At 34.1% G+C, this 27,656-nt stretch overlaps 2 protein-coding genes across 3 annotated transcripts in view; both read right to left on the bottom strand.

Moving 5' to 3' along the window:
• Nucleotides 1-27,656, bottom strand: part of LOC127700167 (signal peptide peptidase-like 2B) — a 231,364-nt gene that overhangs the window by 153,850 nt on the left and 49,858 nt on the right.
• The window catches only part of LOC127700156 (signal peptide peptidase-like 2B), a 70,138-nt gene that overhangs the window by 11,743 nt on the left and 30,739 nt on the right, over nt 1-27,656 (bottom strand). Inside the window, exons 10-14 of one of the 2 annotated variants that reach the window (XM_052203574.1) lie at nt 26,714-26,788; nt 26,162-26,191; nt 10,213-10,272; nt 8,030-8,129; nt 1,346-1,423 (exon numbers count right to left, since the gene is read on the bottom strand). In XM_052203574.1, coding sequence (XP_052059534.1) covers nt 1,346-1,423; nt 8,030-8,129; nt 10,213-10,272; nt 26,162-26,191; nt 26,714-26,788 — 343 coding nt within the window. The remainder of the gene's footprint in view (nt 1-1,345; nt 1,424-8,029; nt 8,130-10,212; nt 10,273-26,161; nt 26,192-26,713; nt 26,789-27,656) is intronic. The other variant, XM_052203575.1, reaches the window with a different exon arrangement.

A 27,656-nucleotide genomic window follows, 5' to 3' on the forward strand; every position in this document is an offset into this window, starting at 1 on the left:
CTACCATATCATTATTATTTGCTTTTAAAAATAAATCAGAAATAACCGACTTAAAATGGAAAATTTTAAAAGAAAAAAAAAAGGAAAAAAAAAAAAATCCCCCCCCAAATTTTTTGAACCCCCTTATGATTCATCACCCCCAAACTCAATCCCAGCCTTCCCTTTGTGGAATGGTACCTTGCAGTACAATTTCAGAGAGATCCATACACTTGAACACAAGTTATTGTCTGGAAACTATAAAAATGTGTTTTTTGGCCCCTTTTTGGCCCCAAATTCCTAAACATTTAGGGCAATTACCCCCAAACTCAAACCCAGCTTTCCCTTTGTGATATGGAACCTTGTAGTACAATTTCAGAAAGATCCATACACTTACACACAAGTTATTGTCCTGAAACTAGAAAAATGCTTGTTTTTTGCCCCTTTTTGGCCCCTAATTCCTAAAATATTGAGGCAATTACCCCCATCATTAATCCCAGCCTTCCCTTTGTGGTATGGTACCTTGCAGTACAATTTCAGAGAGATTCATACACTTGAACACAAGTTATTGTCTGGAAACTAGAAAAAATGCTTATTTTTGGCCCCTTTTTGGCCCCCAATTCCTCAACGTGTCGGCAATTACCCCCAAACTCAAACCCAGCTTTCCCTTTGTGATATGGAACCTTGTAGTACAATTTCAGAAAGATCCATACACTTACACACAAGTTATTGTCATGAAACTAGAAAAATGCTTTTTTTGCCCCTTTTTTGGCCCCTAATTCCTAAAATTTTGAGGCAATTACCCCCAAAATCAATCCCAGCATTCCTTTTGTGATATGGAACCTTGTGGTACAATGTCAGAGAGATCCATACACTAACACACAAGTTATGTCTGGAAGTTACAAAAATGCTTATTTTTGGCCCCTTTTTGGCCCCTAATTCCTTTACTGTTGGTACCATAACCCCCAAAATCAATCCCAACCTTCCTTTTGTGGTATTGAACCTTGTGGTAAAATTTCATAGAGATCCATTCACTTAAACTAAAGTTAGAGTGCGAAAACCAATGTGTCTTCGGACGACGCCGGACGACGCCAGACGACGACGACGATGACGCCAACGTCATACCAATATACGACCACAAAAATTTTTTTGCGGTCGTATAAAAATGAATATTTCTATGGGTTTTTTCATGATTGGAATAATAAATTTTTTGCATCATCAATAATTTTACTCTGCACTTTATCATAGTTGCTTTCTACAAACTAATCGAGAGATGATTTTGCACATTTTGTTTGATCAAGAAATCAGTGAAAATAACCCCTGTGCCAAATTTTCCATGTTTCAGATAAGATATAAGCATACAACTTACCTATTACTGTAGCTATGTAGTATATTTTTTTACTATTGACTTTTAAATCTATTCCATGATTATAGCCAACCAATAAACCTGCAATATATCAACAAAGATTTGGTAGATAAATATAGCAGTACTAAACACTATAGCTAAATGTATTACACAATAAATACACATTTAGCTATTCAATTCTCTATACATACATGTATACATTGGGACCTTACAATTTGAACTAATGATTAGCTAGAGGCTCTAAAGAGCCTGTGTTGCTCACTATGGTCTATCTTCAACAATGGACACTCGCCAACACTGTAGACTAGAATAAAATTCATGACAAAAATCTCTTTTTTGTTGATCTTATTTCGCTGATCATTTTTCTGCGTACAGTTTCTCTCTATCTTCTCTACTTTTTGCCCAAAACACAAAAAAGGGTAAAAATAAATCATTTAAGGGCACACACTCCTGTAAAGAGTCTTATAACGAGTTGCCTGGTTTGTAGATCTTGTCTTGCTGATCATTTTTGCTATTTAAAGAGTCTATCTATCTATTATAGTTTTCAAGATAATAGACAATAACCATGATAACACTAAACATTGGTAAAACTCTTCATTAAAGAGCAATAACTCAAATAAAGAGTCGACTGATGATTTCAGCCATTGAAACTATTTGGAAATAATGTCTTACTGATCATTTTGGCCTTTTAAAATTTCTAATTATCTATTATAGTTTTTCAGATATTAGACAAAAATGCAAAAATGGCAAAAAAGTCATCATTAAAGAGCAATAACTCTAACAAGGAGTCCTCTGAAGATTTCTGCCAGTTGACTAACTTGTAGATCTTGCCTTGCTGAACAATCTTGCTGTTTAAAGTTTCTCTCTACCTATTATAGTAAGGTAATAGGCAAAAAAGGTAAAATTCATCATATAAGGGCAATAACTCCTAAAAGAAGTCATTTGACAGTTTGTATGTCAATAGACAGTAAGTAGAGCTTTACATTCTGTACATTTCTGCCCAGTCAGATCTTCTCTATTTAAAGCTGTTTTTTTTTCAAATAATAGACAAACCTTACATTTTCCCCCTATGTTCTATTTTTAGCCCCGTTGGTTGACATCTGACACATTTCTTACTCTAGATGACCCAAAGATGACTGTGGCCAATTTTGGTTTAAGTAGTTTCAGAGCAGAACATTTTCGTAAAATTTGACGGACAACAACAACTTTTGACTTTGACCTAGTTATCTCAAAAACTTTAGCAGTCATCTTCACCAAAATGGGCATCATCCTGTTAAGTAAAATGAAGACATAATGTATGACTCAAAAGATTGCTTAGAAACCTAAATGTGGATGTAAGGATGTCCAGGCAGTAGCCATCATATTGTATCCCCAGTTCAACTATGTCACAGGTAAGGATGCCCAGACAGTAACCATCAAATTGCATGCCCAGTTTGACTATGTCACAGGTAAGGATGCCCAGACAGTAACCATCATATTGTATGCCCAGTTCAACTATGTCACAGTTAAGGAGGCCCAGACAGTAACCATCATATTGTATGCCCAGTTCAACTATGTCTCAGGTAAGGATGCCCAGACAGTAACCATCATATTGTATGCCCAGTTTGACTATGTCACAGGTAAGGATGCCCAGACAGTAACCATCATATTGTATGCCCAGTTTGACTATGTCACAGGTAAGGATGCCCAGACAGTAACCATCATATTGTATGGCCAGTTCAACTATGTCACATGTAAGGATGCCCAGACAGTAACCATCATATTATATGCCCAGTTTGACTATGTCACAGGTAAGGATGCCCAGACAGTAACCATCATATTGTATGCCCAGTTTGACTATGTCACATGTAAGGATGCCCAGACAGTAACCATCTTATTGTATCCCCTATTTGACTATATCACATGTAGGATGCCCTGACAGTAGCCATCATATTGTATGCCCAGTTTGACTATGTCACATGTAAGGCTGTCCAGACAGTAACTATCTTATTGTATCCATAGTTTGACTATGTCACAGGTAAAGATGCCCAGACAGTAGCAATCATATTGTATGCCCAGTTTGACTATGTCACATGTTAGGATGTCCAGACAGTAACCATCATATTGTATGGCCTGTTTGACTATGTCATAGGTAAGGATGCCCAGACAGTAACCATCATATTGTATGCCCTGTTTAACTATGTCACAGGTAAGGATGTGCAGACAGTAGCCATCATATTGTATGCCCTGTTTGTCTATGTCACAAGTAAGGATGCCCAGACAGTAACCATCATATTGTAAGACCAGTTTGACTATGTCACATGTAAGGATGCCCAGACAGTAGCCATCATATTGTAAGCCCAGTTTGACTATGTCACAGGTAAGTATGCCCAGACAGTAACCATCATATTGTAAGCCCAGTTTGACTATGTCACATGAAAGGATGCCCAGACAGTAGCCATCATATTGTATGCCCAGTTTGACTTTGTCACATGTAGGATTCCCAGACATTAGCCATCATATTGTATGCCCAGTTTGACTATGTAACATGTAAGGATGCCCAGACAGTTATCATCTTATTGTATCCCAAGTTTGACTATGTCACAGGTAAAGGATGCCCAGACAGTAGCCATCATATTGCATGCCCTGTTTGACTATGTCACATGTAAGGATGCCTAGCCAGTAGCCATCATATTGTAAGCCAAGTTTGACTATGTCACATGTAAGGATGCCCAGACAGTTACCACAGTAGCAATCATATTTTATGCCCAGTTTGACTATGTCACAGGTAAGGATGTGCAGACAGTAGCCATCATATTGTATGCCCTGTTTGTCTATGTCACAGGTAAGGATGCCCAGACAGTAACCATCATATTGTAAGCCAAGTTTGACTATGTCACATGTAAGAATGCCCCTTACAGTAGCCATCATATTATAAGCCCAGTTTGACTATGTCACAGGTAAGGATGCCCAGACAGTAACCATCATATTGTAAGCCCAGTTTGACTATGTCACATAAAAGGATGCCCAGACAGTAGCCATCATATTGTATGCCCAGTTTGACTATGTCACATGTAGGATGCCCAGACAGTAGCCATCATATTGTATGCCCTATTTTCTATGTCACAGATAAGGATGCCTAGACAGTAACCATCATATTGTAAGCCCAGTTTGACTATGTCACAGGTAAGGATGCCCAGACAGTAACCATCATATAGTTAGCCCAGTGTGACTATGTCACATGAAAGGATGCCCAGACAGTAGCCATCATATTGTATGCCCAGTTTGACTATGTCACAGGTAAGGATGCCCAGACAGTAACCATCATATTGTATGGCCAGTTCAACTATGTCACATGTAAGGATGCCCAGACAGTAACCATCATATTATATGCCCAGTTTGACTATGTCACAGGTAAGGATGCCCAGACAGTAACCATCATATTGTATGCCCAGTTTGACTATGTCACATGTAAGGATGCCCAGACAGTAACTATCTTATTGTATCCATAGTTTGACTATGTCACAGGTAAAGATGCCCAGACAGTAGCAATCATATTGTATGCCCAGTTTGACTATGTCACATGTTAGGATGCCAAGACAGTAACCATCATATTGTATGGCCTGTTTGACTATGTCATAGGTAAGGATGCCCAGACAGTAACCATCATATTGTATGCCCTGTTTAACTATGTCACAGGTAAGGATGTGCAGACAGTAGCCATCATATTGTATGCCCTGTTTGTCTATGTCACAAGTAAGGATGCCCAGACAGTAACCATCATATTGTAAGACCAGTTTGACTATGTCACATGTAAGGATGCCCAGACAGTAGCCATCATATTGTAAGCCCAGTTTGACTATGTCACAAGTGAGTATGCCCAGACAGTAACCATCATATTGTAAGCCCAGTTTGACTATGTCACATGAAAGGATGCCCAGACAGTAGCCATCATATTGTATGCCAAGTTTGACTTTGTCACATGTAGGATGCTCAGACATTAGCCATCATATTGTATGCCCAGTTTGACTATGTAACATGTAAGGATGCCCAGACAGTTATCATCTTATTGTATCCCAAGTTTGACTATGTCACAGGTAAAGGATGCCCAGACAGTAGCAATCATATTGCATGCCCAGTTTGACTATGTCACAGGTAAATATGCCCAGACAGTAGCCATCATATTGTAAGCCAAGTTTGACTATGTCACGTTAGGATGCCCAGACAGTTACCACAGTAGCAATCATATTGTATGCCCAGTTTGACTATGTCACATGTTAGAATGCCCAGACAGTAACCATCATATTGTATGGCCTGTTTGACTATGTCATAGGTAAGGTACACAGACAGTAACCATCATATTGTATGCCCTGTTTAACTATGTCACAGGTAAGGATGTGCAGACAGTAGCCATCATATTGTATGCCCTGTTTGTCTATGTCACAGGTAAGGATGCCCAGACAGTAACCATCATATTGTAAGCCAAGTTTGACTATGTCACATGTAAGGATGCCCAGACAGTAGCCAACATATTGTAAGCCCAGTTTGACTATGTCACAGGTAGTGATGCCCAGACAGTAACCATCATATTGTAAGCCAAGTTTGACTATGTCATATGTAAGGATGCCCAGACAGTAGCCAACATATTGTAAGCCCAGTTTGACTATGTCACAGGTAGTGATGCCCAGACAGTAACCATCATATTGTAAGCCCAGTTTGACTATGTCACATAAAAGGATGCCCAGACGGTAGCCATCATATTGTATGCCCAGTTTGACTATGTCACATGTAAGATGCCCAGACAGTAGCCATCATATTGTATGCCCTATTTGTCTATGTCACAGGTAAGGATGCCCAGACAGTAACCTTCATATTGTAAGCCCAGTGTGACTATGTCACATGAAAGGATGCCCAGACGGTAGCCATCATATTGTATGCCCAGTTTGACTATGTCACAGGTAAAGATGCCCAGACAGTAGCCATCATATTGTATGCCCTGTTTGACTATGTCACATGTAAGGATGCCCAGACAGTAGCCATCATATTGTAAGCCTAGTTTGACTATGTCAGATGTAAGGATGCCCAGACAGTAGCCATCATATTGTATGCCCAGTTTGACTATGTCACAGGTAAAGATACCCAGACAGTAACCATCACATTGTATGCCCTGGTTGACTATGTCACAGGTAAGGATACCCAGACAGTAGCCATCATATTGTAAGCCCAGTTTGACTATGTCACATGTAGGATGCCCAGACAGTAGCCATCATATTGTATGCCCAGTTTGACCATGTCACATGTAAGGATGCCCAGACATTAGCCATCATATGGTATGCCCAGTTTGACTATGTCACATGTAGGATGCCCAGACAGTAGCCATCAAATTGTATGCCCAGTTTGACTATGTCACATGTAAGGATGCCCAGACAGTATCAACCTTATTATATCCCAAGTTTGACTATGTCACAAGTAAAGATGCTCAGACAGTAGCAATCATATTGTATGCCCAGTTTGACTATGTCACATGTTAGGATACCTAGACAGTAACCATCATATTGTATGCCCAGTTTGATTATGTCACAGGTAAGGATGCCCAGACAGTAACCATCATATTGTATGCCCTGTTTGACTATGTCACAGGTAAGGATGCCCAGACAGTAGCCATCATATTGTATGCTCTGTTTGACTATGTCACAGGTAAGGATGCCCAGACAGTAGCCATCATATTGTAAGCCCAGTTTGACTATGTCACATGTAAGGATGCCTAGACAGTAGCCATCATATTGTATGCCCAGTTTGACTATGTCACAGGTAAGGATGCCCAGACAGTAGCCATCATATTGTATGCCCTGTTTGACTATGTCACAGGTAAGGATGCCCAGACAGTAACCATCATATTGTATCCCAAATTTGACTATGTCACAGCTAGGGATACTCAGACAGTAACCATCATAGTGTATGCCCAGTTTAACTATGTCACATGTTAGGATGCCCAAACAGTAGCCATCATTTGATTATGTCATGTGTAATGATGCCAGACAGTAACAATCATATTGGATGCCCTGTTTGACTATGTCACATGTTGGCTAAAAAATCATTGATGATACTGTAAGAGCAAATAAACTATAAATAGTCTATCATCATCAACACATACAAACTATAAATAGTCTATCATTATCAACACATACAAACTATAAATAGTCTATCATCATCAACACGTACAAACTATAAATAGTCTATCATTATCAACACATACAAACTATAAATAGTCTATCATCATCAACACATACAAACTATAAATAGTCTATCATCATCAACACATACAAACTATAAATAGTCTATCATCATCAACACATACAAACTATAAATAGTCTATCATCATCAACACATACAAACTTATTATAAAATGGACTGAATCAGAAAATGGTTCTTTTTATGCAGATGAGGCAAATGTGAGCCAAAGTTGTTAAAATTAATATTGGTATTTGTTCAGATAATAACTACATTTGATAACTTTAAATTCAGAAATAATTGCGAGGTTTTAATTAATGTGAATAATGCAACCGGGTGAGCATCGCAATGATAAGAACTCGTATTCTGATATCTGATCCATATATATATTTCTGAAATTGCAATAATTAATCTCGCATTTTTGGCCATTCTTCAAAGAACAATAATTTCTGAATTTACAGTACTAATTTTTCCTACCTGGAACTATAACATCTCCGAATCCCAGCATGGAAGGCTGATTCAAACAGGAACTGTATGGAGAATAATTCAACTTTGGTACTACAAACACCATAGGTAGCTGGAAAAAAATATCAATAAAAGTCACTGGATATTGATCTTAATTTTGTATGTACAATGTACATGATTTATTTATTATCAGTTTTTTTGCATGCTGACTTGTGTAAAATTTCATCTGCCAATCACAATAGAGATATTTGGTGAGTGACTGCAGGGAACAATACCAAAAAGCTTCATATTGTGCCATAGAGCTGATATGTTACAATATAATATATATACCCTTGTTATGCATGCTAATTAAAAGATGACCTTATAAGTTTTGGTAGGACATAATGACATCACTGATAAGCTTAATTCTGGTTCTAAATTGTTCAGCCAGGTCAAACTTGATTGATGTCACAAAACCTTAATATGGGATTTTGGGAAGAACTGAGCGAGGTGATACATCACGAGTAAGACTGGTAATAATATTTAGTAAAACCATGTTGACTCTGTAGACATAAGAAATAATATCAGAGTTCTGTGGATTTCTTCTTACTTGTCAGGACTATTTTTTGAGGATTTCATGATTAAAGGTGACCCAGAGATTTAAGTGTTTCACATACATGTAATACAAAGGAGTAAGGGCATTAAGGCCATGTTTTGGCCCAAGAAAATAAAAGTTTTGTGAACTATTTCAAATTTGCACATAATGTTTGGAAATACATAAGATTTAGAAATATGTATAATGTACATAAAATTTCCTTGTCATGACATCACAATTATGTCATAATATGCATCATTTTCATGAAGATGAAGAAAACTATATAATTTATGCAGTTTTCCATCGTAATTTCCAATGTGGAAACATTGTGTGCATCCATTATAACTAATCACATAATCTCGCCAAATATAAGGTTGTTTCTTGGGTGCACACATACTTTTCCAATCTTAATTTATACTACAAAGTTGATATAAAACAAGAAAAATCAAGAAATGTAACAAAATATACAAATTTTGTCATTGTTTGTTGCCATGGTTACTTGTTAAAAGTGAAATTTGCTTTTATTTTCAGAACACCTTGTACCTTTGTGTAGTTATGACAAATTTAAGAATATGTATAGTTCCTTTTCAATTTACCATTATATTTAGGTCAAATTAGGGCCTTACTGCCCCTTCACCTTTCCTTTAGAACTTGTCAAAACCCTGATATCTTAAACAAGAAAATCTTGTCAAAACCCTGATATCTTAAACAAGAAGAACTTGTCTAAACCATGTTATCTTTAACAAGAAGAACTTGTCGAAATCATGATATTTCAAACAAGAAGAACTTGTCAAAATTATGATATCTTAAACAAGAAGAACATGTCAAAATCCTGATACCTTAAACAAGAACTTGTCAAAACCCTGATATCTTAAATAAGAACTTGTCAAATCCCTGATATCTTAAAAAAGAACTTGTCGAAATCATGATATCTTAAAGAAGAAAAAGTTGGCAAAACCATGATATCTTAAACAAGAAAAAGTTGACAAAACCATGATATCTTAAACAAGAAGAACTTGTCGAAACCATGATATCTTAGACAAGAAGAACTTGTCAAAACCATGAAATTTCAAACAAGAAATGCTATCGGAAATCAAAACATGAAAATTAAATGAATAGCTTGAACCCCTACTTCTAATGCAGGGATTGCATAATTTTTGGTGTACATAATCATAAAACTGTAGGTTTGCAACAGTACTATTTTAATAGATTTATAATAAGAACTGTTCCATATAAAACATATATGCCACTTCCAAATATCAATTATGGGTTGGTGTCAACTATAGATGTTTTTGTAAAGTTAAAACATAATTGTATTGTTATAAAATAGGCCATTAGTTAGTAATATCTTGTTTGAATTGTTTTACATTTGTCATTTTGGGGCCTTTTATAGCTTGTTATAAAGTATAGGTTTTGCTCATTGTTGAAGGCTGTACAGTGACCTATAGTTGCTAACCTTGTACGTCATTTGGTCTCTGGTTGAGAGTTGTCTCCGGTGGAGAGTTGTCTCTGCAAGATTTGTTTTTCTTCCAGTTTCTAAAGCTTGTACAAATACATTTTATATTTTCAGATAATGCACATATATTGTATATATGTATCTTATATAAACATATTTTTTTACCTTCTCTTTGGATTTTGAAGCTCCCCCAGTGGCAACTTTAACCATTATACTTTCACCATTCTGTTTAAAATTAACATAAATTCAATATACATAAAATTAACATAAATTCAATTAACATGTGATTTATACAGTCAAGAAGTAATATGACATATCTGTCATCAGATGAACAAAATCTATTTGGTATTCACAATTTATTCATATTAGTTGTATGCCATAACTTTAAGTACCAATGATTCATTAAGCCATAACTTTAAGTACAAATGATTCGATAAGCCATAACTTTAAGTATAAATGCTCCGATAAGCCATAACTTTAAGTACAAATGATTCGATAAGCCATAACTTTTAGTACAAATGATTCAATAAGCCATAACTTTAAGTACAAATGATTCGACAAGCCATAACTTTAAGTACGAATGATTCAATAAGCCATAACTTTAAGTACAAATGATTGGACAAGCCATAACTTTAAGTACAAATGATTAGATGAGCCAGATTTGACTTATTTGACAATATTGAACAAAAACTGAAAAACAAAAACAAAAAAGGTCATTAGACATTCATTTCTTTATTTGATACATTGCTTAATGTTTCATCACTGTCAAAAATTTGAAAGATAGTAATATGATTTAAAACAATCTGGGCTGTGCATGATTATCATTTATTTATTTATAAAGACTCTCTCTGAATTTGATTTGAATAGTTTGAATAAATATTTGATTTAAAGTACTTTTTTGTATAATTATTGTTATTCTGTTTGTGTGAAACCCTCCTTAATTTGAAGATAACTGTATATTTATTAAAGGGAGATATTTCAAAATATTTTACAAATCAAAGGGAGATAACAAAAATCTTTTATTCTGTTTACATGTCATGAATCTCTCTACTAAATACTAGTATATCAATTTAATTCATTGTCTTTAGAATACAACTATTTTTCATATTGTAAATAATAAAAATGCCATACTGTAAATGAAATTTTGTTGTACAAAAATGACTTTACAGGTATCTATGCCAAAGTGTCATCTTATTGTTGGATGTGTGTATGATTGTATAAACTATGATAGTGTATTTGTTTTTATGTTAGAATTTATCTGCTCAAGTTTGAAATGTTGTTTTGTTTTATATGATAATGGATAATATTGTAACAGTGTTGTCTATGAATGTAAGGGGTCTTTTTCCTAATTCAAAAAAGAGAACAGATGTTTTTGATTGGGCAAAGGGCAAACATGCATCAGTTATTTGCTTTCAAGAAACCCATAGTAATAAAGATATTGAAAAAAAATGGGAAGAGGAATGGAGAAATACATGTTTCTTCAGTCATCATAGTAACAAAAGTGCAGGTGTCAGTATTATCTTTAAAAAAAGGTCTAGATTTTGAAGTGCATAATTCTATTATTGATATAGATGGTCGTTATATTATTTTAGATTTATCTTTGTTAAGTCAACGTATTACTTTCGTTTGTTTGTATGGATTTAATACTGATGAACCTTCATTTTTTAATTACATATATAAGAAAATGGCAACATTTTCAAATACTAGCTTTTTATTATGTTGGGACTGGAATGTTGTACAAGATATAAACATAGACACTTACAATATTATTCATAATAGAAACCTGAATTCACGAAAAAAGATTGAAGAAATAGTAGAAAGTCTTGAGTTATTGGATCCTTGGCGGACCTGTTATCCAAATGAAAGAAACTCTCATGGCTTCAATGCTTACCCATAAAACAAAGTCGGCTTGATTTTTTTCTAGTCACAGAGGATCTGTTTTCACTCATGAAAAATACTAACATTATTCCTGGGTATAAGACAGATCATTCTGCTATAATTTTCACCTTTTCTGCCAGTTTAGCAAAGCGGGGAAAGGGATATTGGAAATTTAACTCCAAACTGTTACGAGATTTAGACTATATCAAAAAAGTTAAAACATGTATAAATGAGAGTATTTTAGAATATTATGAATCAGGCAACATAGATGAACAGTTAAATGTTAAACTCTCATGCAATGATCAAGTATTTTTTGAGGTGTTAACTAGAGGCTCTCAAGAGCCTGTGTCGCTCACCTGATTCTACTTTGGTTTTGGAAATCATGTAAAAATAGATTAAAATCATAACAGATACCCTAATAATGAGTGAGGCCAAATTTGCTTAAATATTGGTCCTGTAATTTAATAAAAAATCCTGATGGCCATCTTGAACAGTAAATCGGCAACAAAGTAGCAACACTTAATCAGCACCTCATAAGAAACATTTATGCAATGTTTTGGTTTCTTTCCATTCAGTGCACCACTAGAAGAAGCATTTGTATGTATTTCCCATAGAGTCTTATGTTAAAGGAAGTCCCCCCATTGGCGGCCATCATGGATGAAGGATCAGCTTCAAAGTAACAAAACTTAGTCAGCACCTCATAAGGAACATTCATACCATGTTTGGTTTCAATCCATTCAGTATGTGGTTCTCTAAAAGAAGACATTTGTATGTATTGTCCATAGGGTCCTTTGTTAAACATTGTCCCCATCTGGCAGCCATCATGGATGAAGGATCAGCTTCAAAGTAACAACACTTGGTCAGCACCTCAAAAGGAACATGCATGCCATGTTTGGTTTCATTCCATTCAATGGTTCTCTAAAAGAAAACATTTGTACATATTTCTCATAGGGTCCTATGTTAAACTAAGTCCTCCGCTGGCGGCCATCTTAGATTATGGATCGGCTTCATAGTAACAACACTTGGTCAGCACCTCATAGGGAACATTCATGCCATGTTTGGTTTCATTGCATTCAGTGGTTCTCTAAAAGAAGACATTTGTATGTATTTCCCATAGGGTCCAATGTTAAACTAAGTCCCCCGCTGGCTGCAATCTTGGATGATGGATCAGCTTCAAAGTAACAACACTTGGTCAGCACCTCATAAGGAACATTCTTGCCATGTTTGGTTTCATTCCATTCAGTGGTTCTCTAAAAGAAGACGTTTGTATGTATTTCCCATAGGGTCCCATGTTAAACTAAGTGCCCCGCTGGAGGCCATCTTGGATTATGGATCGGCTTCAAAGTAACAACACTCGGTCAGCACCTCATAAGAAACATTCATGCTATGTTTGGTTTCATTCCATTCAGGGGTTCTCTAAAAGAAGACATTTGTATGTATTTCTCATAGGGTCCCATGTTAAACTAAGTCCCCTGCAGGCGGCCATATTGGATTATCGATCGGCTTCAAAGTAACAACACTTGGTCAGCACCTCATAAGAAACATTCATGCCATGTTTGGTTTCATTCCATTCAGTGGTTCTCTAAAAGAAGACATTTGTATGTATTTCCCATAGGGTCCAATGTTAAACTAAGTCCCCTGCTGGCGGCCATCTTGGATTATGGATCAGCTTCATAGTAACAACACTTGGTCAGTACCTCATTAGGAACATTCATGCCATGTTTGGTTTCATTCCATTCAGTGGTTCTCTAAAAGAAGACATTTGTATGTATTTCCCATAGGGTCCCATGTTAAACTAAGTCCCCCGCTGGCGGCCATCTTGGATTATGGATCAGCTTCAAAGTAACAACACTCAGTCAGCACCTCATAAGGAACATTCATACCATGTTTGGTTTCATTCCATTCAGTGGTTCTCTAAAAGAAGACATTTGTATGTATTTCCCATAGGGTCCTATGTTAAACTAAGTCCCCCGCTGGCGGCCATCTTGGATTATGGATCGGCTTCAAAGTAACAACACTTGGTCAGCACCTCATAAGAAACATTCATGCCATGTTTGGTTTTATTCCATTCAGTGGTTCTCTAAAAGAAGACTTTTGTATGTATTTCCCATAGGGTCCTATGTTAAACTAAGTCCCCCGCTGGCGGCCATCTTGGATGATGGATCCGCAACAAAGTAACAACACTTGGTCAGCACCTCATAAGGAACATTCATGCCATGTTTGGTTTCATTCCATTCAGTGGTTCTCTAGAAGAAGTTCAAAATGTAAAAAGTTAACGCCGACGTCGGACGACGGTGGACGCCAGACGACGGACACAAGTGATGAGAAAAGCTAACTTGGCCCTTCGGGCCAGGTGAGCTAAAAATGAACATTAGATCTTTGTCTATTGGTTATAGTATTCAAAAAGCGAGAGAGGAAAAAGCTGCAACACTTTTACTTGAAAATCACATTCAAAATTTGGAAAATCGTATGAACATTTCCTGGTGGTCAATTTCATGCAGCTTTAAACCAGAAAAAGTTAGAATTAGAAAACATAAGGGAAAGAAAAATTGAAGGTGTTTTTTTAAGATCCCACGCTAACTGGCAAGAGAACGGGGAAAAGTGTTCAGAGTTCTTTTGTAAATTGGAAAAGAAAAATTTTATTAAAAAAACAATAACTGAGCTCATAGACATAAAAGGGAAACATATATCAGATCAATCTAGAGTTTTACAAGAAGAAATGAATTTTTTTAAAACATTATACTCAAGTAAAAATCTGGAATGTGATGATGAATCCTTTTTCTAGCACAATGTTAAACTCACAGAAGAACAGAAGGATTTGTGTGAGGGTAATATTTCTTTTAAAGAATGTGCAAAATCACTAAAATCTATGTCAAATGGAAAGAGTCCAGGCTCAGATGGGTATACTGTAGAATTTTACAAAGTCTTTTGGAGAGATATTGGACCTTTTCTTTTTAGATCGTTATATTTTGGCTATGAAAAGGGGGAATTTTCAAAATTTCAGTATCAAAGTGTCATTACATGTATTCCAAAAGAAGATAAAGATAGACGTCATTTAGCTAATTGGCGCCCAATTAGCCTTATGAATACTGACACGAAGATTGCTTCTGCTGTCATTGCTAATAGAATAAAACCTGTTTTACCATCTATTATCAGTGACTGTCAGAAAGGCTTTATAAAGGATAGATTTATGGGTGAGAATACGCGTCTATTGTATGATTTGATGCACAATTTAGAAAAACATAACAAAACTGGTCTTTTACTATTAGTAGATTTTGAAAAGGCTTTTGACTCTATCGAATGGTCTTTTTTGAAAAAAGCATTGAAGAGTTTCAATTTTGGACCATCTATATGCAGATGGTTTAAAGTATTTTATTTAAAAGCATCAAGTTGTGTTATAAATAATGGTCATCTTTCAAGCTTCTTTAATTTGAAGAGAGGCTGTAGACATGGAGACCCCCTCTCCCCTTACCTTTTTATTATAGGTGTTGAGTTACTTTCTATGAAAATAAGGTCAAACCCCAAAATAAAGGGAACTTTTGTTCATGAAAATGAATCCCTTTTGAGTCAATATGCTGATGACACTTTCCTTGTTTTAGATGGAACTGAAACATCATTGAGGGAGACTTTGAATTGTTTTGACTCTTTCCAAAAATTATCTGGGTTAAAAATTAATTCTTCTAAAACTAAAGCTGTGTGGGTTTGGAACAAAAAGTATTCAGATCTGATTCTCTGTCCTGATTCAAAACTTCAGTGGTGCTATTCAAATTTTAAACTTTTGGGAACTGATTTCTCTTTAGATCTTGAGAGTATGCCAGAAATTAACTTCTCCAAAAAGATAAAGGAAGTGTCAGGCATTCTTAAGAGTTGGCAACATAGAAAATTAACCTTAATGGAAAAGATTACTGTTATCAAGACTTTGGCACTTCCAAAATTGATTCACCTGTTGACTGCACTACCCAACTTGCCAGAGTCAAAATTAAATGAATTGAATACTTTATTCTTTCAATTCATATGGAGTGGAAAACCTGATCGAATTAAATGAAGTACTTTAATCGGAGATATTCCACAAGGAGGTTTAAATATGATTAATATACATTATTTTAATATATACCTTAAGATTGGTTGGATAAAGAGGTTTTCATCCAATTTATCTGGTAGTTGGCAATCAATGTTATTAAAAAGCCTTGAACAGTATGGAGGAGAAAGAGTATTGTATTTTCAAAACGAGAAACTCAGAGAAATCTCTGATAGTCTTGGCAATCCTTTTTGGAAAGATGTATTTTTTAGCTTTCATGTAGCAAGGCCTACTACCAATATTTCTGTTCAAGATATTTTGTCATTAGATATTTTAAATTTCGCATCTCTAGTAGATTTTCCGTACTTTATTCAGTGGCAGAGAAGGGGAGTGCAGTCTTTGTTTGACCTTGTAAACGTAGAGACTAAGAATTTTTGTAATTTTGATCAGATAGGACCAAGACTTCAAACAAATAATTTCTTAAAGTATTATGGTCTCATTGCAAACATTCCAAAGTATATGAGAGAACATATTAAAGAAAACATTGCTCATGTAAATTTTGAAACTTTTAACTGTATTGATAATTTTTTGGAAAGATTATTGTGTAACAAAAAGGCAAAGTTTGTATACAAAGATCTTGTTGACAGAAATGTGCAACTGCCAACATAAAAGTTCTTACAATGGGAGAAATTATTAGGTATTGAAATTGCAGATTGGTCAGAATATTATATTATTTTAAGAAAATCATGTAAAGACACTTTATTTAAGAACTTTTCCGTACAAATTTTTACATAGAATAATTGCAACTAATACTTTCTTGTATAAAGTTAAACTTAAAGATTCAAAGCTTTGTACTTTGTGTAAGGTTTCTGATGAAACCATGGAGCATTTATTCTATGAATGTCCAATAACACATTTTATATGGCAATCTTTTTCACAAAAATTGAAACAATATTTTGTGAACTTTACATTATCTAAGAAACACATTTTTCTTGGCCTTCAAAATGAGAGTTTACTGTTGAATTTGATGATTATCATTGCAAAGAACTATATATACAAATGTAAATTGTATGAAGAGAAGCCAAGTATTATAGGGCTTTTAGCAAAAATAAGAAAATATCAGGAAAATGAACATTATATAGCAAAGAAAAATGGTACCACACCTTTTTTTCAAAAATTCTGGGCCCCAGTAGATTACATTTTTTATGATTAGTAACAATTACTTTTGATTCAAATCATATAAAGTAAAAAATGAAACTTACAGTTTATAAAGAGCAGATCTTTACAAAGATAACATTTTTCTTTGCAATACACAAGTTGATATATGTTATGTTAAAGCAAGTGCAAGAGTGGGTGTATGTGTGTGTGATTGTTTTCTTTTCCCCTTTTTATTATAATGTTGATATTCATATGATATATATTCTCAGTAGAAAAAAAATGTAGTCAATTATTATATTTTTTGTTTCCTATATCAAACCCCTTAACACCATAGTCAGGTGGTGATGTACAGGAATTGTAAAAGCCTGACTACTGAAAAAAAAAAAAAAAAAAAAAAAATTATAACTTTAAGGCCAATTAAAATTAATTGATAGATTTTCATCCCCGCCCGCCCCTCTGCAATCGTCCCGCCCCGATTTTTTTTATTAATAAAAATTTACGATTTCCGGATTTTGTTCATTTCCGTTACCGGTAAACGCCGATAATTTCGTTTCATTCAAAACTTCCTGTTTCAAATTTCGGTTTTCGTATTTCTTAGAGTAATATAAGTCGACATATTTTTCTGCTCAATGATGACAACATTATATTCTGAGAATATAGATTGATTACTAACTAGAAGGGCATGAAATATTCCGGTTACGAGTAATAGGCGGTGTCCAAGAACGCTAATCACGGCCCACTTATGTCACAACATGACAAAGTTCAGTGATTAGAAAACCGTGGATTTTTTTTTATTTATACAATGACTTTGTGACAGGAAATTTGGACTGTGAATGATATCCAAAGCGCAAGATCATAGAACACATTGGTACAAAAAAATGACTAATGAAGTAATTGACACAAGCACGAACTAGTGCTATTTATGACCGTATATTGAGTACAAAGAGTCAGCCAACGTACAAAATGTATTACAGCAAGCCTTTAGATATACCCCAAGGCTGTCGTTTTTGTTTTTGTTGACAAACAGCAAACACCCTCTGTCCCCAACACCTCAACAGAGTCATTAAACAACTTCTTCTTTTTGGTTCAAGATATATATATATATATATATAGTTCATGTTTTACATTGTAATAATATATTTGCACTTTGAATAAGAATCTTGAAGGCATCAAACCTAGGATTTTCAACACAGTTTGAGTTTTCATTTCACTCTGTACCCATAATATTTGTGTTGCATACCAATGCATATGCTTCATTTTATGGGCACTACAAATCATAGCTTAGAAAGCAAAATAAATTTGATCTAGGTAGTCTAAACGAGAACATTTCTCCACGTTTTCATGGGTCTTGCTATTATATAGTTCCTTATATATACATGATATCAGCTTATTATTATCTGTATATGAACAACACGTCACAAAAGGGTTTAGGAGGAAATAAAAATAAAAAAATAAAATCCTCCCACCCGCCCCATTTTTTTCAAAAATCTGGATGAAAATCTACTAATTAATTTTAGTTGGCCTAAGTACAAATGATTCGATAAGCCATAACTTTAAGTACAAATGATTTGATAAGCCATAACTTTAAGCATCAATGATTCATTAATCACTCTTTAAACAGCTGGAACCAATAAAGATAATATAAATGTGGAATTTTTTAATTATTTACTCATGGCAAACATTATAAACAAAAGACAATTTTGATCTTGTTCAATGAAAAAGAACTTGCAGACATGATTTGACTGGAACATATCTTATATATTTTACTAAAGAATTTGATCTATCTCACACACAATTCTTTGTAATGTAAAATTATTTTTTAAATGGTAAACAAGATCTGAAATCCAATTTGAATCATGTTCCATGGTCTGCTACAAATGTATCATACGTCGTAAAACTATTTTCAAAGAATAACTTATGTATTAAAACTACATGTCTGAGGTAAGTCACAAGTCTGGACATCTCTTATATGGATTTGTATGTAATTATTGTGGTGTATCTTCATTTGAAAGCAGATATATATTGAACATTCTATATATATTAATGTTTTATCATGTACATTTTCAAGTAGCAAATTATAATCTATGGTCATTGGACAAGAATTCCGATATATTCAACATAATAAATACCCTGTGGCATATGATATTCATCTACTGGAAAAAGCAAGATTTTCAAATTCAATAAATGGAGAATGTGTCCCCGTTTGCATATAACGTTATAAAGGGGCATAACTCGAGAACAGTAAAAGTGATGCCACCGAAACTTGAACTTGATCTGAATTTTGTGGTAAAATGCATTGTATTTCATAACGTTTGGCTGAGGCAAAAACAAGTTAGAGAACGGAAACCGATTTTAGGATGGACGTACGAACAGACATGAGTAACACTTAATGCCCCCTTCTGGTGACAGCAGGGGGATATAAAGTGTAAGTTTGCATTTAAATTTTTTTTAAATTTAATTACTTTTGAGTGGATAAACATAATCATATTCTCAATATACTTCCCAAATGATTGAATACATTATAATTCATGCTACTGACCAAACATGGTTCCTGTTGATACTGTGGATTCAATAGTATTTTAGGGACACTAATTTTCCAGGAAGCGGTCATTATAGGTAAACCACTAATTTAAGTATCCTTCAAAACACAAATTACCAATATGTTTGTGTACAGAATTTGTCATAACCAGAAAATAGTTATTAATGAAAAAAAATTGGAATCAAGGTAAAAAAACGAATCCCCAGTATTATATCATGTGATCATGTGATATGTACATTAGACTAAAATGGAGGTTTAAAAAATAATGTTTTTTTGCAATTTTAAGCAAAAATCAAATAGATAAAAAAAATTGAGTTTTAATGGTGCTTGAATGAAAAAGTTGATTAAAAATTATGTAATTATATGAAATATAAGTGATAACTAGGGAAAGTGACAAGAAATACCCAAAACATACCAGTACAACTTTGTATTAGTTTTCTCTTTTAACATTTGTCATTTAGGGAACTTTTATTGCTTCCATGCAGTATGGGTTTGTTCATTGTTCAAGGCTTCTACGTCATTTGGTCTCTGGGGGAGAGTTGTCTCATTGGAAATCATACCACATCTATTTTTTATATCCATCCAAAAACAAGAGGCTCTTAAGAGCCTGAATTGCTCACCTGTATTTCAGAGGAGAAGATTTTTAAATGTTAGCAAACTTGATGAACAAATTGTGTAATATTGTCTTTAAAGGGCAATAACTCCTTAAGGGGTCAATTGACAATTTTGGTCATATTAACTTTTTTGTAGATCTTACTTTGCTGAACATTATTGCTGCTTACAGTTTATATATATCTAAAATAATATTCAAAATAATAACAAAAAACTGCAAAATTTTGTTAAAACTACCAATTTGGTGGCAGCAACCCAACAATGGGTTGTTCGATTCGTCTGATAATTTCAAGGCCGATAGATCTTGACCAATTAAACAATTTAACCCGAAGTCACATTTGCTCTAAAACATTTAGTTAATGAGATATAAGCCAAAAACTGCATTTGACCCTTATGTTCTATTTTTAGCCATGGCGGCCATGTTTGTCGATGGATACAAACTTCAGATACAATTTATAAACAAGATACCCTAAGGAACATTTAATTAAAGTTTGAAGGTAATTGGCCCAGTAGTTTCAGAGGAGAAGATTTTTAAATGTTAGCAAACTTGATGGATAAATTGTGTAAAATTGTCTTTAAAGGGCAATAGCTCCTTAAGGGGTCAATTGACAATTATGGTCAAATTAACTTTTTTGTAGATCTTACTTTGCTGAACATTATTGCTGCTTACAGTTTATATATGTCTATAATAATATTCAAAATAAAAACAAAAAACTGCAAAATTTTGTTAAAACTACCAATTCGGTGGCAGCAACACAACAATGGGTTGTTCGATTTGTCTGAAAATTTCAGGGCCGATAGATCTTGACCAATTAAACAATTTTACCCAATGTCACATTTGCTCTAAAAGATTTAGTTTTTGAGATATAAGCCAACTAGAGGCTCTAAAGAGCCTGTGTCGCTCACCTTGGTCTATGTGCATATTAAACAAAGGACACAGATGGATTCATGACAAAATTGTGTTTTGGTGATGGTGATGTGTTTGTAGATCTTACTTTACTGAACATTCTTGCTGCTTACAATTATCTCTATCTATAATGATCTTGGCCCAGTAGTTACAGTGGAAAATATTTTGTAAAAATTTACAAAAATTTATGAAAATTATAAAAAATTGACTATAAAGGGCAATAACTCCTTAAGGGGTCAATTGACAATTTTGGTCATGTTGACTTATTTGTAGATCTTACTTTGCTGTACATTATTGCTGTTTACAGTTTATCTCTATCTATAATAATATTCAAGATAATAACCAAAAGCTGCAAAATTTTCCTAAAATTACCAATTCAGGGGCATCAACCCAACAACGTGTTGCCTGATTGGTCTGAAAATTTCAGGGCAGATAGATCTTGACCTAATGAACAATTTTATTCTGTCAGATTTGCTCTAAATGCTTTGGTTTCAGAGATATGAGCCAAAAACTGCATTTTACCCTATGAACTATTTTTTAGCCATGTCGGCCATCTTGGTTAGCGGGCGGGTCATTGGACACATTTTTTAAACTAGATACCCTAATGATGATTGTGGACAAGTTTGGTTAAATTTGTCTTAGTAGTTTCAGAGGAGAAGATTTTTGTAAAAGATTACAAAAATTTACGAAAAATGGTTAAAAATTGACTATAAAGGACAATAACTCCTTAAGGGGTCAACTGACCATTTTGGTCATGTTGACTTATTTGTAGATCTTACTTTGCTGAACATTATTGCTGTTTACAGTTTATCTCTTTCTATAATAATATTCAAGACAATAACCAAAAACAGCAAAATTTCCTTAAAATTACCAATTCAGGGGCAGCAACCCAACAACGAGTTTTCAGATTCATCTGAAAATTTCAGGGCAGATAGATCTTGACCTGATAAACAATTTTACCCCTGTCAGATTTGCTCTAAATGCTTTGGTTTCAGAGATATAAGCCAAAATCTACATTTTACCCCTATGTTCTATTTTTAGCCATGGCGGCCACCTTGGTTAGTTGGCCGGGTCACCGGACACATTTTTTAAACTAGATACCCTATTGATGATTGTGGACAAGTTTGGTCAAATTTGGCCCAGTAGTTTCAGAGGAGAAGATTTTTGTAAAAGTTTACGGACGACGGACGACGGATGCCAAGTGATGAGAAAAGCTCACTTGGCCCTTTGGGCCAGGTGAGCTAAAAACTGCATTTGACCCTTATATTCTATTTTTAGCCATGGCGGCCATGTCTGTCGATGGATACAAACTTTGGATACAGTTTATAAACAAAATACCATAAGGAACATTTAGTTAAAGTTTGAAGGTAATTGGCCCAGTAGTTTCAGAGGAGAAGATTTTTAAATGTTAGCAAACTTGATGGATAAATTGTGTAAAATTGTCTTTAAAGGGCAATAACTCCTTAAGGGGTCAATTGACAATTATGGTCATATTAACTTTTTTGTAGATCTTACTTTGCTGAACATTATTGCTGCTTACAGTTTATATATATCTATAATAATATTCAAAATAATAACAAAAAACTGCAAAATTTTGTTAAAACTACCAATTCGGTGGCAGCAACACAACAATGGGTTGTTCGATTCGTCTGAAAATTTCAGGGCCGATAGATCTTGACCAATTAAACAATTTTACCCTATGTCACATTTGCTCTAAAAGATTTAGTTTTTGAGATATAAGCCAAAAACTGCATTTGACCCTTATGTTCTATTTTTAGCCATGGCAGCCATGTTTGTCGATGGATCAAAACTTCGGATACAATTTATAAACTAGATACCCTAAGGAACATTTAGTTAAAGTTTGAAGGTATTTGGCCCAGTAGTTTCAGAGGAGAAGATTTTTTAAATAGTTTACGACGACAGACGACGATAGAAACGACGACGACGACGACAGACGACAGACGAAGAGGGACGCCAAGTGATGGCATAAGCTCACATGGGACCCTTCGGGCCACGGTGAGCTAATAAAAAAAAACACAAAAACACAAAAAACAGTCAGAATCCACTGCGGATGAACATGTTTTTTCATAAAACTAGCCATATGCACACTATATTTAAAGTCAAGCAGATAGTTCATTTGATATACTTTAAGCCAACAATGCCTTGCTTTAAAATATAGCACTTGACTACAGACAGTTTTGAATCACAGTTTAATATACATGCTAAAAAAAGCCAAATAATTATAATTAAAAATATTGCCATGAAAACTAAAAAATTCCACAGAAATAAATCAAAATTCAATATCATATGACATTACTAAATAATAAAAATACCATTTTGAAGGTGTTTATTTTAATGTTCACTAACTTTCATTCTTGAAGGTTTTTGCTATATTTAGAACTAATTCTCCTATGCTTGTTTCTAAATGGGTTCATTTTTTGCTGGTTAGAGAACTCAATCTTACTAAACAAAAATGATGATCTTCCTTTATGTTTGTAAAGAAAAATCATTGTTAACAACAGCAAATCCTTTAAATGTCTGGAAGGTCAATAAAAAATGAGAATAAAGTTACCAAATGTCTTAAATTAATATTGTATGATCCAACAACTTAATGCTTCCTATTGTGTATTAACAAAAATATTGATAAATTTCTTAAAACGGACAATATCTGATCATGCTGATGGGTTCATCAAGACTTGGAACAAAGGAGTAGGTTCAAGATTAGCTAAAATTTGCACTAACATTTTTATGTTTTTTTTTAAATCAGGCCAAAAGACTACAAATTTTGCATAGAATTAGTTGTGATATTACTATTTATATAAAAAAAAACTTCTTTTCGACATCTCACATTATTAATGACGCAGTTATGACCCCCAATTATTGCATGGTTTGTGTTGAAACATAAGGTTTGGGCCAATTTTACCATAATTTACTTTGGTAGCCATCCCTGATAAAAGGTTGGCAACTTCGCTTAACTAGCAAATTCTGTACATTCTTTTCGGTATAAATTTAGTTGGGTTTTATTTTTTAAAATTTATTTCAGACATATGCATATTTGGACCTATAAATCAGGTACAAACATGCATGAAATACTTGCCATTAGACATTAAATAATAAATTATTTCAGCAATCAATTATCAATTACCGCTGACTGACCTAAGGGGGGCCCGCTCTAGTCATGCTTCAGTGATTCCCTATATAATCAACCAAATTTTTCCCAAGAAAGGGGGGGCCCGGGCCCCCCAGGCCACCCCACCCCTGGATCCGCCTATGATTCTGAAACTGACTCATATTAACTAGAGGCTCTCAAGAGCCTGTGTCGCTCACCTTGGTCTATATGCATATTCAACAGGGGACACTCTCCAACATTGTAAACGAGAATAGAATTAATGACAAAAATCTTTGTTTTTTTTTTTTGTATCTTATATTGCTGATCATTGAAGTCTGTTTAGTTTCTCTCTATCTTCATGATCTTATTTAGCTTTTGCTCTAAACACAAAAGAGGGTAAAAAAACTCCTATAAAGAGTAACAGTCTACTTATTATATCAGCAAAATTTGACTTGTTAGTAGGTCTCGTCTTGCTTATCATTTTTGATTATTGAAGTTTCTATCTATCTATTATAATTAATATCATACAAGGAAAAATGCCAAAAAAAGGGTAAAAATCATAATAAAAGGGCAATAACTCCAATAAGGAGTTGTTGGACAATTTCTGCCATTTGTCTTAATTGTAGATCTTGTCTTGCTGATCATTTTTGTATATTTAAACTTCTTTCTATCTATTATAAGTTTTAAGATATAAGACAAAAACGCAAAAAAAATTGTACAAATCGGCATCAAAGGGAAATAACTCTAATAAGGAGTGAACTGATGATTTCCACCATAAGACTTATTTGTAGAACTTGTCCTTCAGATCATTTTTGCAATTTAAAGTTTCTCTCTATCTTTTATAGTTTTATAGATATGATAATAGGCAAAAATTGAAAAAAGTGGTAAAATTTGTCATTTAAGGGCAATAACTCCTACAGGAAATTGTCTTACAGTTTTGACGTATATGGATAATTGGAAGAGCTCAACATTCTGAACAATTTTACCCTCTTCAGATTTCCTCTTTTTATTACGGTTATCAGAATAATAGACAAAACTTGCATTTTACCCCATATGTTCTATTTTTTGCCATGTAGGCCATCTTTAGTTGGCAGGCGGGGTCATCGGACATATTTTTTAAACTGAATACCCTAATGATGATTGTGGCTAAGTTTGATTCTATTTGGCCCAGTAGTTTCAGAGGAGAAGATTTTTGTAAAAGATTACAAAAATTTACGAAAAATTGTTAAAAATTGACTATATGGGCAATAACTCCTTAAGGGGTCAATTGACCATTTTGGTCATGTCGACATATTTGTAGATCTTACTTTGCTGTACATTATTGCTGTTTACAGTTTATCTATATCGATAATAATATTGAAGATAATCACCAAAAACTGCAAAATTTTCTTAAAATTACCAACTCAGGGGCAGCAACCCAACAACGGGTTGTCTGATTTGTCTGAAAATTTCAGGGCAGATAGATCTTGACCTGATGAACAATTTTACCCATGTCAGATTTGCTCTAAATGCTTTAGTTTCAGAGATATAAGCCAAAATCGACATTTTACCCCTATGTTCTATTTTTAGCCATGGCGGCCATCTTGGTTGGCGGGCCGGGTCGTCGGACACATTTTTCTAAACTAGATACCACAATGATGATTGTGGCCAAGTTTGGTTAACTTTGGCCCAGTAGTTTCAGAGGAGAAGATTTTTGTAAAAGTTAAGGGACGACGGACGACTGACGACAAGTGATGAGAAAAGCTCACTTGGCCCTGTGGGCCAGGTGAGCAAAAAAGTAATCTAACATCTTTTCAGAGGTTTGCAGTTTTTTCTATTCCACAATGAAAACTAGTGAACTTCAAATAAACCCTTTTTAAAGTAATTCCCACATGCAGATATAGAAAGCCTTACTCTTCTAGTCACATCAAGAATTTCTTCATCCTAATTAACACAAAAATCAATTTGATTAAAGGTTCCATATAAATGGAAAAGTCTATCTCTTCTTGTTATGTAAATGTCATGGAGCAGCTTATAAGGTGTGATTGTGAACTTTCAGATATTGAGATTGAAGTCTGTGACATGGCTTGTATACCAAGTTAGAGATGTTGTAAAATTTAACATTAAGGAAAAAACAGCTATTAATATTATTTTTGTGCCTGTTTCTTGAATATGAGTTCCAAATATGCATATGGTCTAAATCATGTGTATATCACATTTTTAGGTTCTCTCTTTCAAAACAAACAACCAATTATCAACAGACATTTTGAAGTGATAATATTTGTTAGAGAGTTTCTGATCATGATAATTCCCTTGCAAATTTCCACTGACAACCCATGTTTGGCAAACAAATATCAATAGCTTATTCTTTGCATTCCAAATAAATTTAAAACAATCCAATGATGACTATCAAAAGAGTAATGTTCTGGACAAGTGTTTAAGCTGACTTAATTGTCTATATCTTACCTTTGTAAAATAAGGTGTGATAAATACAAAGAAAATATCATACAGGAACAAAAGTATCAGTAATATTGAGCAGATCTGTAATATAATAAAATATACCTTTAATTCTAATTCATTATATTATATAGCACCAAAAAATTTGAACAGATCCGATATATACTGTAAATTCATAAATTATTGGGAGAATTTGTTATTGTGATTAAGAGATGACCAACCTTAATTCGAAATTTTTTATTGCTCTTTCAGGAAAAGCAGCATACAAATATATGTGTCAGATATCAGAATGTGATATCTGTAATTGTGTAGTTAATGATGGTTGAGGTCAGCCATAACTGCTTTTCCTTTATTGTTATAGTATATATATATTTATCTTACCTCCTATACATTTCTAGGAATATAACTGGTTAAAAGCAACTGCGTGGAAACCGTGTATATTCCATATTGGTTAGAAGGCGGGGCTTATTTCAATACACGGCAAGTAGTAGTGTTATGTCCCTTTATAAAAACAACACAGTGTTGAGGAAAAATCTTTAAGGTTTCAACAGACGAAGAAATTGATGATGAACGATTGAAATAAATTCATAAAACACATTTAAAACTAACAAGTTGTAATTGTTGGCATTTGTTTTTGTATAGACCAATGGAAGTAGGTTCTTAATACTAACGGTATTGAAGACTTAATCACTTTTTTGTATTGTTAGGCTGCTGTCTCATTGATTTTTACCTTTATCTCTTTTTATTAATCTTGAAAAAAATGTAAATTCCAGTTTATACATGTACAGATTACGCAAGTTTGTCAAAAAAAGAAAACAGTTTATATTTGTAGTTTCATTTACACCACAGTATCAAATTAATATGTATAGTCATGAATTGCTTAATGAAATAGTTTATTTTTTTCCCCATAAATGAACGTGGTATAAGCTAGTTCAATACTGAGTGTTTGATA

The sequence above is a fragment of the Mytilus californianus genome, unplaced genomic scaffold (assembly GCF_021869535.1).
Source record: "Mytilus californianus isolate M0D057914Y unplaced genomic scaffold, xbMytCali1.0.p SCAF_49, whole genome shotgun sequence".
Classification (NCBI taxonomy): Eukaryota; Metazoa; Mollusca; class Bivalvia; order Mytilida; family Mytilidae; genus Mytilus; species Mytilus californianus.